The sequence below is a fragment of the Eucalyptus grandis genome, chromosome 3, assembly GCF_016545825.1.
Source record: "Eucalyptus grandis isolate ANBG69807.140 chromosome 3, ASM1654582v1, whole genome shotgun sequence".
NCBI classification, from domain to species: Eukaryota; Viridiplantae; Streptophyta; class Magnoliopsida; order Myrtales; family Myrtaceae; genus Eucalyptus; species Eucalyptus grandis.
In genome coordinates this window covers 25640033-25656759 of record NC_052614.1, presented here as the reverse complement: position 1 = coordinate 25656759, position 16727 = coordinate 25640033, and the positions used below count along the sequence as shown (strand labels likewise).

The window sequence follows — 16727 nt, the reverse complement described above, 5'->3', positions numbered from 1 at the left end:
AACAGCCTCGCTGGGGTTTCCTTGTTCGACTCCCGGTCCCAATTGCCCTGGAAGTTGAGTGCATAGTAGCTCTTCAGATCATACCCGAACTCCGACACCGCAACACGGCCCTACCTCCGACAACTCCCGATCCAAGCGATGAGGCTTTGGAGCTTACATCGGATCTCTAGCAATGAGAGCTCCCGAGTCATGGACTAGAGCCACGAGTAGGGTGACCAGGCCGCTTTGTGGCCATTGCTGCAGCTGTCACGGTCCGAGGAGGCGGCCTCTGTCTCGGAAGAGGAGACGTGGGGAGGACGATTTGAGCTTGCGATTGAACAACATTTGAGCGTGTGAGAGAGGAGACGAGGGGGATGAGATGGTGGGTTTTATAGGGCGGACATGGGATAAGGATGGGGACAAAATGGGGGACGCGGTGTTTTGAATCAATCCCTCCTTCGACATTTCGTCTTACTTTCCCTAACTTCAATTTGTGGGCAATTTAGTAATTAAGTTAAAGTCAAGAGACCACGAAATAATTACATGTGACGTTATTTCCACCTCTTAAATGATTAAATTTGACCTATTGCTATTGAAAAGACAAAATCACCTTTATTCATTTGATTGCAATTTATAAGTAGTGGCCCCCAAATTTTGCTTTCCTTTTCTTTAGCTTTGCTGATTTTATGTACGATTTTGTTACCATAATGACAAAGTTTCCATGTATATTAAGGGTATGATTTTTTTAATTGTTAGATTTATTTCCATACAAAAAAATTAAAAGAGGAATACCAAAAAAAAAATCTATTTCTTGGTTACATCGTTGATCAAATTTATGGATAAATTATTAAGTAAAATCTAAAAATATATTAATATGGACAATTTTTTAGCATAGTCATTTGTTTAAAAATTTTCACTCTTGATGCGTATATTACCATCAAATCACGTCTTATCAATTTTATTAGATATACATATATGCTCCAAAAAAATCTTTGATGATTTTTCAAAAAAAAAATATAACAACTTGTCGGGCTAACATATAATTCAAAAAATAAATCAGACTAAAGATGTGTTCGATAACTATTCCATTCTCGAGAATAATTTTTATTTAGAATTTATTTTTTCAATTGCTTGGACAAGTTTCTAACTAGAAGAACATGCACATTGATATGACCCTAATAATTTCTATTTTCATTTTTTTTAATTTAATTATAAAAATATCAATAGAGAGTTAACGATTCAAGTTTGAATAAAAATTTGTTGAGCCTAGGCTGGTCCATGAGGACCCATGGGCCTGACCCGGCCTAGGCACAAAACGGACACGGCCAACCACCTTAACAGGCCATGTCGTGGCCTGGGCCTAAGCGTTAAATCCCATTCATCCAAAACTAAAATTCGCTCCTCGTCGGTTTACGTTTCAATTTTTCAAATTTTTTTTTTTTTTTTGGTTTAAGGTTCGCATTTCGATGAGGTAACGCCGATCAGCAAAAATGCTCGACCGGGGATTAACAATCCACACGAAAAGCGAAAGCGAAATGGAGATGATGACATATTGAAGCAGATCTTCCATAAATTTTAGATCTCGAAGCTCTACAAATATGTACAAGCGCTACGGATTGCTCCACGGACTGTTGATATAGCCCAACTTGTCGATCCAAATCAATAAAAGATGCTTTTTTTTCCAGAGGAAAGGACTTCCACTACAAGCTACGAGTTCACCGGCAACAACCGATCCGGAGACAGTGGCAGCCTCGCCGAAAAGTTCCTTGCTGGGAACTCCTCGTCCGACTCCCGGCTCCGATCGTCCTCGAAGTTGAGCGCGTAGCTCATCGGGTCGTATCCGAACTCCGAGGAGGCCGCCGCAGCGTGGCCCGGCCTCCACCGGCACCTCCCGATCCGAGCGATGAGGCTGCGGCATCTGTACCGGATCTCCGACAGCGGCAGCTCCAGGGCCGCCGAGTGGACATTGCGGGGGTGGCCACCATCGTCGCAGTCCGAGGAGGCGGTCTCGTGGTAGGCGGCGGCGGCGGGGGCGTGGCCATCATGGAAGCAGCAGAAGAGGAGGCTCGGGGAGGAGGATGATCTGAGCTTGTGATGGAACAACATTTGGACGGCGAGAATGACATGACTCGGAATCTTGGTCTGGTCTGGTCTGGTCTGGTCTCTTGTCTGCGCAAGAGTGTGAAGACAGTGAAGAGAGGGGATGGCGATGATGAGGAAGACGATGGGAAGAGGATGAGGTTGGAGGGTTTATTTATAGGGTGGACAGATAAGGACGGGGGCGTGTGGCGGCAGAGCAGAGTGGCGCGGTGGTGGTGGTGGGGTGGTGGGGGTGGGAGTGAGGATGAGGAAAACCGCGGGTGGATCGTGGCGGGCAAGTGGGAAGCGGCTTTTTGCGTTAATCCCGCGTGAGGTTTCAATCTTACTTTTCTTTAACTTTATGGTTTATGCGGAAGTCGAGGGCCCACATAGCTGCTCTTCCTTTTCATTTTTTTTTAATCTCTCTCTTTTGTTTTACGAAAGATGAATTTAAATGACATTTTCAAGGGCTTTATTATACGATCATATATATAATAAACTGCGAGAGTAAAGGCCAAGAACAGAATCACGAGTTCAAAGTCGTGACTCCTCGCTTTAGACTCCGTTTGTTTTATGAAAAAATCGACATTTTGAAAATCTTTTCTTAACTTTAATCATTGTTAATCACTTACAAAAATCATTCAATGAAAAAGTATTTCCATTCTTAAGAACAATTTATACCTAAACATTTTTGTTAATGATGATACCATTTTTCATTACCACTTTTTTCGAGTGATGTAAGAAATCAAATTAAAAAATATTTTTTAAATCATTAATTTTTCGTGAAATAAATTGAGCCTCAATCTCCTTAAGCAACTGCAAGGCAGGAAAGATGATTTATATGAAGATGGAGAATCCGTAAACCTAGAAATTTGATGGACACAATTAAATCGAAAAAGAAAATCAATAAGATTGGAAATGTCACAAACTAAATGAGTATAACTTGGAGGCAAGACGACATAAGAAAGGGGATTAATTGGGACATTTAATTTTCACGTTATATCGAATCAAATATCCAAAGGTTTGAATCCTCTATTACCTCTCACATTACCATCGGTTTTCATTTTCTTTCAATGTCCGGCCAAATACTAGCTTTTAATCATGTTAATGCAGTTTCTTTTGAGTGGATAGGTGATGTCCAAACCAACTAACCAATAATACTTTGTGGTTGTGTTAATGCATCCCTTAAACACATCTTGATGCGCAAATTGATCCCAAGCTTGAGAAAGCATGTTGCATAAATTGATATGCACGCACTAATAAATTATCCAATTGCATGCTCAAACCGATTACTTTGATAAATTCTTTTTTTCTTGTTCATAAGTAAATAGTTCATTCTCAAGATAATACATAAGAGGCTCAAAATAAAGCAAATCTCAACAGTAAAAGCAGCAAAGCACAAATTGTAACAACGAGCATACTTTCAATCCATAAAAATGGAACATGTCTTGAGCATTAAAATAGAATGAACGGCGCCCGATAAATAAAGTAAGTAACAACGAATCACTTGTATTCCCTACATGCCCTTGCATTGATCTCCACTTACCTCCTCATGTGACATTAAAGCTCTTCACTTCCAATGGTGGTTTCATAGATCTCCAAGCTGGTTTTCCCACATACCTAGAATCCCCTTGCTCCCACTCTTGTTATAATAATCAGGATGTCCCATGGTGCATGAACAAAACGAGGGGACGATGAATGTTCCCTAATACTCAATAACTACAACATAATCATTGTAATCAATCACTAATTAAAAACAATGGGGCAGCCATATGTTGTGTTTGGTTTGGACACTAGTCATTTACGAGCCGAGCGTCTCCCATGACTGTTGGGCTCGTGCCGTTCTCGAAGTGTGAGTCCTGCATATGAGAGCGCTCCATGTCAATGCGGATTGGAGTGAGCGTCCAAGGGAGAATGGGTTCATGCACCCAACCATCAGGTGCCCGCCGCCGGACGCTTCCTTGCCCGACAATTTGGTATAGATAATAGGGGAAACATGGTGTTGTCTCTAGGGGTGTATTCCATTCGGGTCGGGTCGATACGATGCTCTCAAGCTACATTCCACTCTATTCGGATATTCGAAACCCAACTCAAGCTTGAACAAGTATTAAAATTGATGCTCGAGTTCAATTCGACTAGAAAAATCGAGATACTTGAGCTCAACTAAATAAGTAATAAGTTTCACTTTTATAGATCAAACACGAGCTTTGAAAGAGCCTAAATATCTAATATAATAATAGTTGGATAAAATAAGATATCTTTTTGTATGAAGGCACGCTTTTCAAATACGCAAAAAAAAAAAATCAATTTTTGGACAATACCATAATAATTAAGAGATCTAAATTCACTCCTCCTGTTAAATGTTCTATCACTTTTCACTAGCCAGAAAACTCAAAAATCACATCAGTCAAGGTTAAGCCCAAAACAGTCAAATCCATGGCGCTTAAACCTAGAATGACATTGGTCTATCGAGACACATATTAATTTTTCATAGCGCGTAATTATTATGTAGGTTGATCATGACCATAGATCCAAAAATATTCAACAACTCAAATAATTAAGTTTTCAACAATAATTTATATCATTTGAGAAAATATTTCCATGATTAATAATTTTCATTCACCATAAGAAAAGATCGTGGAAAAATTAACGTGAGTATAAGGCAAAAACATTTTCATCGTATGAATAACCTCCGCGCGCTTAAGGGGATGCTTTCGCTAGGATAACTGACGCGAAGATTTTATGGAAGCAATCAATTCCTTTTGATTTGTCGGCCGTTATTTTGGTAGTCATAACCTCCGTACACCACGCTCTCTCCACATAAATTAATAAAGGATAAATGTTTGAAGTCCTACAACTTGTCACGAAAATGCATTTCAGTCCTAAAACTTGCAAAAACGTATTTAAGTCCTAAAACTTGTCAAATTGTTTCAAACGAGACCTAAGATCGACGCCGTTAACCTTTTCCGTTAAAAATGCTGACGTGACATTTTAAATAATTTTTTATTTTCCACGTGATTTTTGTAATAATTTTTTAATAATTTTAAAAAAACTAGATTTAAAAAAAAAAATCAAAATTATTTATTTTATCTTATTTTCACCACAAAATTTTAAAAAAGTTAAAATATTTATTAAAAACATTTTAATTAAAAATAATTTTTTTAGTTAAAATATTTATAAAAAAACATATTTAAAAAGTTAACATTATTTTTTTAATTTATTTTTAAAAAAATTATAATAAAATTTTAAATTTTCTTTTTAGTTTTTGTTGAAAATAAGATAAGAATAAATTTAATTTTTTTAGTTTTTAAATCTAATTTTTTTAAAAATGGATAAAAATTAATTAAAAAATAAACTTGGAAAATAAAAATTATTTAAAATGCCACGTCAGCATTTTTAACGGAAAAGGCTAACGACGTCGATCTTAGGACTCATTTGAAACAATTTGACAAGTTTTAGGACTTAAATGCACTTTTTGTAAGTTTTAGGACCGAAATGCATTTTCGTGACAAGTTGTAGGACTTCTGGAACACTTATCCCATTAATAAATTACACAAGGTGTCTAGTATCGGAGAAAACTATTTTGATGTGATCGTTATTCTGAATATAATATTCGAAGACGTATTACATACTAGCAAAAATGTACACAAAAGAGACATTTAAAAGTTTTTTTTTTTTCACAAGCCTAGTAGAAAATATTTGAGTAAAGAAATACAATATAAAAATAATAGGAAATATTCAAAGAATAACTTGAAATGAGGCCGTTTTCTCCTAAGAGGGTCTGGAGTGGTTCTTGAGAGCATATTTGACTCAGGTGACCCTTCTGGATACAAGGGCATTTTCATGCATGGACACTTTTTTTAGGTTTTTCTTTTTCTTCTCTCTCATTTCTTTTCCTCCGGTATAAGGGATTGGTTTCCAAGGTATACAAATAGGGTTTAGGTTCCAAAAATTAATAAACTTATTTCGATGATTAGGTTCTAGGTTCAAGAAACCTAGAACCTAGAATAAGTTTGTCTTTCTCTTGTTCAATGTTTACGAGCAATTTGTAATATTCCATAACATTTAATTATGAGTGTGTAATCTGTAATGTAACCACTAATTTGAACTTTCATTTTTGGCGATATCCATGACTAAGACCTTTTACTCTGTAAATGTTTAATATTTTTCTTTTATTTAAATATAAATTATGATTAGTGAATTGTAACAACAAATAATGGTCATTAAAAATTATGATTCACTTAGTCATTTAATTCATAATACATGTGGAACCTGAGCATATCATGGAACTTGTAACAAGATAGGTTTCAAGATATGTAGAGTAGGTTTCAGCTTCAAAAAATTGAAGAATTGGTTCCTACGGATAGGCTCCAGGTGAAACCAAGATTGATCATAGAGCTGCTCACCCTTACTCCCACGCACTGGCCAACTTCCTCCTCAACATCCGCCGCATCTTCATCGAGTCAACATCAATGAGGATGTCGAGAAGATGCTCTATGATATAGCCTTGGTGTCGCCAGAGATGTGTCTAAGAGCCCCAAAACAATGGAGTTTGGTTGAGATGAGCCGAGGAGCACTAGGTCCTCATCGTTGTCCTCGACGCTCAAATTCCCTCGCCACCCTCGTGAGCTTCAACCTCGTGTTGTCCTCATCGATCTTGTGAGTGTTGAGTAAGAGAATGTCCTTCAAGCAAGCGTTGTGGACCAGATAGGCGAGCACTCGGTGCTTCTTGACGCGAGCCATGAGTCGGCCCGTGACACAAGGGAAGCGGAAGGTGTGAGCTCACTCCACCATGAAAATGGCGAACCCTTTGCCCTGTATTCATACTCTGCAAGATTCTACATCTCACCTCCAACAACAGCAACGAGTGTCACCAAAAAGCAACAAAACTAAAATTGGAAAAGGGATAATTACAGAGGCGGTCCCTAAACCTTAGTCAATTTACAATGTTTGTCTTCTAAATTTTTACCTTAATCAATGTGGTCCATAAACTTTAGTTTAACGTGGAATATCATTCATAACATTTTTAATTTGTTCAATGCGGTCCCTAAACTTGTAATAAATATTCATTATAACGCCTATATTATGTGAAAATGCCCAATCTTATCCTTCATTGATTAAAATTCGAGGACGACATTGAATATTTTCATATAATCCAAGGACCAAATTAAATATATACCAAAAATATAAGGATCGTACTAAACAAATTAAAAGTTTATGGACAACATTACACATGATGTTAAAGTTCAGATCATTTATGTTATTTTTTCCATTGGAAAACAAATTAAATCGCAATAATGAGAGTGATGATGAGAGGGTTGCTTACTTTGGAAAAAAATTTCACTCTTCTTGATGTAAGATACAAAATATTCAAAAATTAAAATTAAAATAGGTGAGAGACAAAGCAGAATTATCATATTTTATTTGGCGACATAATCTGTAAGGAACAATTAAGATTATATGAGAGATCAAATGTGATTGAGATCAAGAAAGTGGGAGGTTCTCTTATTTTAGATGAGAAAAATATATTTTATATATTAAAATTGAAAAATTGCTTCCCTTATTAATGGCATAAATATTTCCATGTAAAGGTTCTCATGTTACTGCACTAGTGGATGTGCGAATGAGTTCCGTGCATGTGAAAAATTGACAGTTACAAGATTTTGTGAGATTGTCCTATTACTTAATAGTTGAATTGTCAATTGATTGACAAATACTATTGATAGAGTAAGAATGATATTTTACACATACGCGTGAAAAAAGAAAAATATTTTATCATTTGAATTTTTTTAGTCGGGTTTTATTGTGATATGAAAAGGAATCAAATCTTAAAATTGAAAAATGTGAGAAATAAATTGGACTATTAGTTAATATATTTTATCCATTGGTCATATATTTTAAAAAAGTAACTACTCAAGGATATTATGATGAACAAAAAACGATTGTACCAAGAAAAACCTCAAACTGGTAATCATGTATCAAATTAATTTCAAACTAATTCTTTGATCTCATAAAACCCCAAAATAATATAATTGTGACAAATTTACTCCAAGTTAATTTTTATCTAATTAAAAACTCAAAGCTAATACATTTGTGACAAATTTACCTCCGTTAATTTCATTAAATTGAATTAATATAAAAAAAAATATAAGCCGATACATTTGTGACCCCAACTAGTTAACGTCACCTATCTTCCGACTCAGCAATTTAATAGTAAAATTTAACAGGAACTAATAGATAATAAATTTGCTATATGTGTATTAATTTGAGATTTTTAGTAATTAAAAAATTAATTTAAAGTAAATTTATTAATATATATTAATTGAAGATTTTTCGTGATATTAATTTAGTTAAATTATCAATCCTATGCTTTTAGAGTTTTTTTTTTTTTTTTTTGGGAGGGGGGGCCACCCAGCAAAACAAAAAGGGCCGTACTTGAGGTGATTGCATCTCAAGCCAGCTCAGTCGGCTTCAACTTTTGGACCATGCATTCGGTCGCCGTCGTCCTTGCGGTCCAAGGAGGCAGCCTTGTGGTAGGCAACAATGGCCGCATCCCGGAAGCTGCAAAAGAGGAGGTACGGAGAGGATGATTTGAGCTTGCGATTGAACAACATTTGGGCATGTGTAGAGAGAGAGAGAGAGAGAGAGAGGATGAGGTGGCGGGTTTTTATAGGGTGGACGGGATAAGGACGGGGCAAAGTGGGGGGACGTAGTGTTTTGGGTTAGCCCCTTCTCTAATGTTTCGTCTTATTTTCTCTAACTTCCATTTTTGGGTAGTTTAGTAATTAAGCTAAAGTCAGAGACCACGAAATAATTTCATACCTTTAATCATTTGATTGCAATTTATAAGTGGTGGCCCCCGAATTTTTATTCCCTTTTCTATTGCTTTGCTATTTTTATGTAGGATTTTGTTACCATGATGGCAAAATTTCCATCTATATTAAGGGTATGCTTTTTATAATTTTTAGATTTTCTTTCCATAAAAATTAATTTTGTCGAAAAGAGAAATACCAAAAAAAAATATTTCTTGATTACATTGTTGATCAATTTTATGGATAAATTGTTAAGTACAACCTAGAAATAAAGTAATATTGACAATTTTTTTAGCACAATCATTTGTTTATAAATTTTTCTGTTGTTATGTATATTACCATCAAATCATGACTTATCAATTTTCTTTTATATATATAATGGAATGTTCCAAAAGAAAAATTCTTTGATGATTTTCCGAAATAAAATCACAATTACATTCTCCAACGTAAAACTTGTCGGGTCAACATATAATTCACAAAATAAATCAAACTAAAAATGCTTTTGAATAACTGTTACGTTCGAAAACAATTTTTTTTCTTTTCTTTAGACAAGTTTATTTTTTTAATTACTTAGATAAGTTTCTGATCAGAAAAAAACATGTGCACTTATTATGACCCTAAAAATTTATATTCTCATTTTTTAATTTAATTAGAAAAATATCGAGGGAGATTTAGGGCGCGTTTGGTAACACTTCTGTTTAAAAATTGTTTCAGGGAACAGAAATAGAAAAAATGTTTCTGTTCGGGGAATAATTTTTGAATAAAAACGTGTTTTGTAAACTTATTCGGGAATAAAAAATGAACAGAAACACATTTGGTAAATTTGTGTTCTTTTTTTTGTTTTTTTTTATTTTTTAATATTTTTATTTTATTCTTCTTTCTTTTTTTTTTTTCTTTTTTTCTTCTTTTGGCCGGTCGACGGCCTCGCCATGGTCGGCAAACGGTGACGGGGGCGGGCGGCCTCGCCCGGCCACGGTGAGGCTCACCGACCCCCTAAGAAGGCCGAGCCTTGCCGGCGCGGGGCAAGGCTAGGCGAGGCCGAGCCTCGCCAGGCCGGCGACGCTCCGGCGAGGTCGCCGGCCCTTGACGGCCGGTTGCCGGCCATGGCTAAGGCCGACGACTGGCCAAAGAAAAAAGAAAAAGAAAAGAAGAAAAAAAAAAGAGGAGAAAAAGAGAGGAGAGAGAAAATTTGTTCTTAAAAATTGTTCCAGAAACAAAAAACCCGCTTGTCGCGACCTACCCTAGGGAGGAGGGAACAGGTTTAGGGGTATTGCCTAAAGGACGGGCCTAAGGCCCATGATCAAGCGCGAGCTCTCCCAAGCCCATACCCCGCGTGACGTTGGGATATTCTTTAGAATCTTTTGCATAAAAGGAGTCGCCACTAGCCTATTGGGGTCGGCTAGAAACCAAGTGAGGCATGGGAGCGTGCCTCACTTTCTACGCAACCAGAGAATCTAGGTTCGGGGACTTGTTTACACTAATTAACCAATTAGTGCTCTTTCGGTACCTAATCTTGTTCATTTTAACAAAAAGATTTTTCATAGGCAGTTTGAATTGATTTTATACTTATCCACTAACATATGAGGTGATCATGCGGGTGCGCAATCATTAAAGTAAACATCATAATTATCAAGATTCTAATTGCCTATAAAATTAAACACATGCAATCAAACGTAATTAGAATTACAAATTAAACATGCAACATAATCAATATACGAGCACATAAAAGTCTAATTACGCTAAAATAGCAATACATGGCAAGTCCTAATCAAAGCCCATCATTTTTGGATTTTCGAAATTTTTAATTTTTTAATAATAATTTTTTTCAATTTTTTTAATTAATAATATATTTTTTTAATTAATTTTTTTTAAAAATAAAAATAACTAATTTCTAATTTTTAAATAATTTTTTTTGTTTTCGAAATTGTTTTAAAAAAATTTAATTAATTTTTAAAAAAATTTTAAAAAAATAAAATAAAAATAACTAATTTCTAATTTTTAAAAAAAATTTGTTTTCGAAATTGTTTTAAAAAAATTTTTAATTAATTTTTTTAAATTTTTTTTTAAAATAAAAAATAAAAATAACTAATTTCTAATTTTTAAATAATAATTTTTTTGGATTTTCGAAATTGTTTTTTTTTTAATATTAAAAAAATGGACCGGGCTAGACCGGTCGGTCCAACCGGACCGGGTTCGGTCCGGTTAGGAGCGGAGTGGGCCCGAATCGCGGGCCCAACCCAAGATGTCCCCTCTTCTCTTTTTTAAAAGAAACTAAACCTATAAGCCCAAACTTAAAACAGCCCAAACCCAACAAGCCCAAAACAAAACATAAGCCCATATGCAATAATAACCTAAATCCGGCCCGAATTAATTAAAAGAACATACCTGGTTTTGGGCCGAAACCCTACCGGACGGAGCTTTCGCCTGAACCGGCCAAGACCCGGTTCGTCCCACCTCTCTCCTGCTGTGTTGCGGCGGCGAAGGGGGATGGTCGAGACACCGAGCGATGGTTCTGTGTCGACGGTGGCGGCAAAGCGGCGGGTGGCGAAGGCGATGCGGCGAGCGGCAACGGCGTCGGCTTGGAGGACGGAGCAACGAGGCGGCAGCGGCAGGGACGGCGACGCGAGCTGGAGTGCGAATCGCGGTCGTCCGGTCGCGGCGTCGATTGGCGAGGCCACGGGAGTAGACGGGTCGCGCGCGTCGGCGACGGGACCGTGGGAGCAAATGGGTCGCGGCGTCGACTAGGCGTGAAGAAGCCCGACGTCTACGGGCGCCGCGGGTCGGGTCGGGTCGCGATCGTTGAAGCTTCAAAGCATGGGGGCTCGGCGAGGGATCCGAGGTGGAGGCGAGCGCCGGAGTTGGACAGGGGGGCGGAGGCGTGGTGGCTCGGACGGCGTCAAGTTGTCGCGGGGCGGAGGCGAGCGCGGTTGGTCGGGCGGCAGCAAGCAAAGGCCGCAAGTCTTCTCCGACTTCCTCTCCTTCTCCCTCTCCCCTGCTCGCGGTTTCTCCCTGTTCTTCCTCCGAATTCTCTCCGCTCGATTGGCGTCGGGAGCTGCAGCAACGGGTACGATGAGTCGACGCTCGGAGGGCAACGGCGGCGTCGCAGGGGGTAGCGGTGGCGCGGCGAGGGCTGCCACCACGACTCCTCCTCCCCTGTGCTTCTTTTTCCTTTTTCTTTCTCTGGTTTTTCTCTGTTTCTCTTCTCTGTTTTTCTTCGTTCTCGGTTCCCCCCTCCTCTCTCTCTATCAACCTCTGTTTTTTCTCATGTTTCTCCCCTTTTTCTGGTGCAGATCCCCCCTGCTTCTCTTCGCGTGCGCGTGAATCAGCTCCGCGTGCGTCCGAATCGGCTCCCCCCAACCCGCTGACCTGCCGGCGAGATGATGCTATCTCCTCTGCCTCTGCCCCTGCTTTCGGCTTCGCCATTTCCCCATGCGAACGGCTGCAATCTCTTTCGCTGGTTCCCCGTGCAGCAAGCGGCTAAGGGAGAAGACAAAGAGGTGGGCCGGGCCAGAGGGAAAAAGAGAGTTGGGCTGTGCGAAGGGGAAGAAAAGAAAAAGAAAAAGTAAATGGGAGGGTTGGGCTTAGGCCCACGCAGGAAAAAATAAAAGGAAAAAAGGGGTCGGGTCGGGCCAAAGCCGGATCCGGCCCGACCCGGACCTCACAACTTTTTTTTTTTTTAAAGGAAATTAATAGCTAAAATTTTTTTATTTTGATTTTTTTTAAAGGAAATTAATAGCTAAATTTTTTGATTTTGATTTTTGATTGATTCTTTTTTTTACTATTTAAAAGATAAAAAACTAGGTGTCAACAGCTGCCCATCTTTGAATGTAGCCTCGAAGAGGTTGCAATCAAAGACAAACGACACCTAAATTATTTTTGGCGATAGAAAGACCCTAGGTGCATATGCACATATTAGGTTGACGAAAATGACTCATAATTATGAAAATGCATCTTGTCAATAAGGTGAAGAAAAACTTCGGGCTGCAGAAGCCCACCGAATCATAAAAAGTGATGAAGACTCCAGGATACAAGGCTCTCCGGGTCATAAGAGGTGAGGAAGACTCCAGGATATAAGGCTCTCCGGGTCGTAAGAGGTGAGGAAGACTCCAAGATACAAGGCTCTCCGGGTCCTAAGAAGGGTGAAAGACTCCAGGATACAAAAGCTCTCCGGGTCATAAGAAATGTGGAAGACTCAGGGATACAAAGCTCTCCGGGTCATAAGAAGTGAGAAAGACTCCAGGATACAAGGCTCTCCGGGTCATAAGAAGTGAGAAAGACTCCAGGATACAAGGCTCTCCGGGTCATAAGAAGTGAGAAAGACTCTAGGATACAAGGCTCTCCGGGTCATAAGAAGTGAGAAAGACTCCAGGATACAAGGCTCTCCGGGTCATAAGAAGTGAGAAAGACTCCAGGATACAAGGCTCTCCGGGTCATAAGAAGTGAGAAAACTCCAGGATACAAGGCTCTCGGGTCATAAGAAGTGAGAAAGACTCCGGGATACAAAGCTCTCCGGGTCATAAGAAGTGAGGAAGACTCCAGGATACAAGGCTCTCCGGGTCATAAGAAGTGAGGAAGACTCCAGGATACAAGGCTCTCCGGGTCATAAGAAGTGAGGAAGACTCCAGGATACAAAGCTCTCCGGGTCACAAGAAGGGGGGGAAGACTCCAAGATACAAAGCTCTCCGGGTCATGAGAAGAAGGGGAATGACTGAGGTCTCATCATGTAAAAGCGAGTTTTGATTGGGTATAATAGTCTCATCGTGTACGAACGGGTTTTTCGGCGAGAGGTAGGTTTCACCGTGTACGAACGGGTTTCGATCAAATGATAGTCTCACCGTGTACGAACGGATTTCGATTAAGAGGCAGACAAGTATGGTTTACAGATGAACCCACCAATCTTGGAAATGACATGGTTTAAGGTTAACCATGAACCTTTGGTTTTTAGGGAAGCACTCGCTAACCCCTTAGAAAACTGCATGGCTTCACTGATGAATCCTGTCAAACTCAACTTAAGCAAATGTCATTAGAGACGTCATCAAGAGATGTATTGGCAAATTGCAGCAATAGTTGAACAAAATAATCAAGCTAAGTCCGACTGCTTTAGAAAACATTCGATGTTCGTCAACCTCATGTGACGCAAAATTGTCATCTTGCTCATGGATATATCATTAATCATCAAATTCTCTAGGAGACAAGTTCTTATCAGAACGGCTACGACTCGAGAAAAAGGTTCATTAAGCATGCCAAACTAAAGCTTGTTAGTCAGAAAGGGTTTCTCACGCACTCTCAATAAAATGGCTACTTGATCCCATCCATTCATGTGGGAGATAATTGGTTGCTGAAGGTATCTCACATAACCTACGTCGAAGGCTTCCGAAACATTCGCAATGAGCACAATCTAATCGATTAAAAGGTCTTTTGAAAGGACCGCAATATAGGTTCGGTTAGGGCTTACACAAAGAAATTATTGCTTTGAGGCCAACAAGGAACATTTTTCACTATCTTCATCGGCTTTACAAGTCGAGAGCTTGGGAGATGAGACAAGATAGAATTACTTCCACTCCTTCGAGCAGTAGCTTCTTTGTGGCATTCTCATTTTCACTCAAACCATCCCAATCAGAAGAGACTTCGGAAGAGGGTTGTAATGTTGGCTTGGGGAGAGGCTCGAAAGGCTTAAAACTTTCAACAGGGTCTTTAGGAGTCGATGATCATCATGGCATCGTGACCAGGTCACTTGATCCTTCCAAATCATTTGGCTTTTGAAATATAATGCATCTCGAAAGTCCATTGACTAATCATTTATGCATGGGAGCTTTGCCTGCTTTTTCTAATTTTCTTTGCACTTGCAATGATTTTTTTTTTAAAACGGGCATTGGCCTTGCTTTTACCAGGCACACTGCTTTTTATGCCCCTAATTTGTCAAACTTTTTGCTCTTTGAACTTTTGGAGCTTTTATGACTTTCGAGATGCTTTTCGCATTTCCTCATGACTCTCAATTGTATTTGGTCAATTCTCATGCTTTGCCCCAGTGAAGGGAGATGATCACCACTCGGGGTTTAAAAATGAATAATCAGGCCCAAATTGGTTAAAGCAATGGATATGTGTTTGGGTAGAGAAGGAAATGCTCTTCTTCACTTTGGGATGAGTCAAGATCTAATGAGAATTCCTTTGAAGCTATCACCAGAAGATTGATTCAAGTGAAAGTAATAGGATCTTTCCCAATCCTTTGCTTTACAACACGACTGTAACCTCCTATGCTGCCCCAATTTCAGGTTGTCCTCGACAGGGGTATTTTGGAGGATCATCTCTATTTGGCCTGAAGGGCTAGCAATATGTCAGCTTGGCGTTTGGGATTGGTGAAGGAAATGTCTTTATCATTTCGATCTTCATGCTCAATGCGAATGGATCCTTCGTCCTAAGAGAAGGTTATTTTTCACTCAACTCTTGGAAGTGTTTGAAGGATGTGTTTGGAAATGACTTACCTTTCTTCATCCTAAGCACTCCTTGTTTGGCATGATTAATGTTTCAACTTTTATCCGAATAACATCATTCTTACGAGCTCCCCTCTTTGAGAATTACCAACATGAAGCGCGTATAGTGGCACCAGAAAATAGGTGGTGGGAATGAGGCTATGCCCCCCCGATTTTTTTTTTTTTTTTTTTTTTTTTTTTTACCTCTCATTTAAGAAAAAGAGATATTCAACCATTTGTGCGGAGACTTGATGGGTCTTTTGAATCGACTTTTCCCTCCGCCATTTTCCTCATCGAACGGTAAGATGCCTGAAACACAAATAGATATGCGTGTATGTGATATATGTATGATATCTATGATGCTATGCATGATGCCATGTGACTCAGATTGCGCATGAAGTGGTTCTTCGACCTTGATTTCAATCATGGAAAGTATTTCTTGACTGCATCGAGTTTACAGGTCTAGGCAATTCACTTTGCCATCCATTTCAACTAAAATCATAGCACCACCAGGCAAAATCTTTTTAATGACATACGGCCCTTCATAGTTCGGGGTGAATTTTCCACGAGTGCAGTATAATCGGAAGCACTTTCCTCGGCACCAGGTCATTGACTTCAAAGTATCTAGGACGCACCCTTCGATTGAAGGCTTTTGCAACTCGTCTCGATAGCATTGGCCATGACACACAGCTTGCAATCTCTTCTCATCAATCAAGTTTAACTGTTCATGCCTCTGTTGCATCCACTCAGTCTCATCGAGCACAGATTGGGAAAGGACCCTTAGAGAAGGGACCTCAACTTCAACAGGTAAGACTGCCTCCATCCCATACACGAGTGAAAAAGGAGTTGCCCCTGTGGAGGTGCGGATAGAAGTTCGATACGCCATTAACGCGTAAGGGAGTCTATCGTGCCAATCACGATAATTCTCGGCAGTCTTCGATAGGATTTTCTTTATGTTCTTGTTCGCCGCCTCCCTTGCTCCATTCATCGAGGACGATACGGTGACGAGTTCAAATGCTTAATTCGAAAATCACTAAACAATCCATCTACGACTTTGTTGTTCAAATTAGTGCCATTGTCGGTAATGATCGCCTCCGGCACCCCGTAGCGAGCGACAATGTCGCGACGAATGAACTTCGCCACATTCTTGGCAGTAACATTAACATATGAATTGGCCTCAATCCACTTGGTAAAATAGTCTATCGCCACCAGGATAAATCGATGCCCATTTGAAGCTTTGGGGTTAATGGGCCCAATCACGTCAATTCCCCACATTGAAAAGGGCCAAGGTTGAGACATTTGGTGAAGTTCATTTGGAGGGGCATTTATCCTATCCCCATAAATCGCACCGGTGACACCGTCGTACGTGCTGAATGCGGTCGGACTC

General features: G+C 39.4%; 2 protein-coding genes across 2 annotated transcripts in view; both read right to left on the bottom strand.

Moving 5' to 3' along the window:
- LOC104437001 overlaps positions 1 to 16727 on the bottom strand; it is an 87967-nt gene that overhangs the window by 35165 nt on the left and 36075 nt on the right. The window lies entirely within an intron of this gene.
- On the bottom strand, positions 1687 to 2085 carry LOC120291763. Its single transcript, XM_039309490.1, has one exon. The coding sequence runs from the start codon at positions 2083 to 2085 to the stop codon at positions 1687 to 1689; it is 399 nt and encodes a 132-aa protein (XP_039165424.1).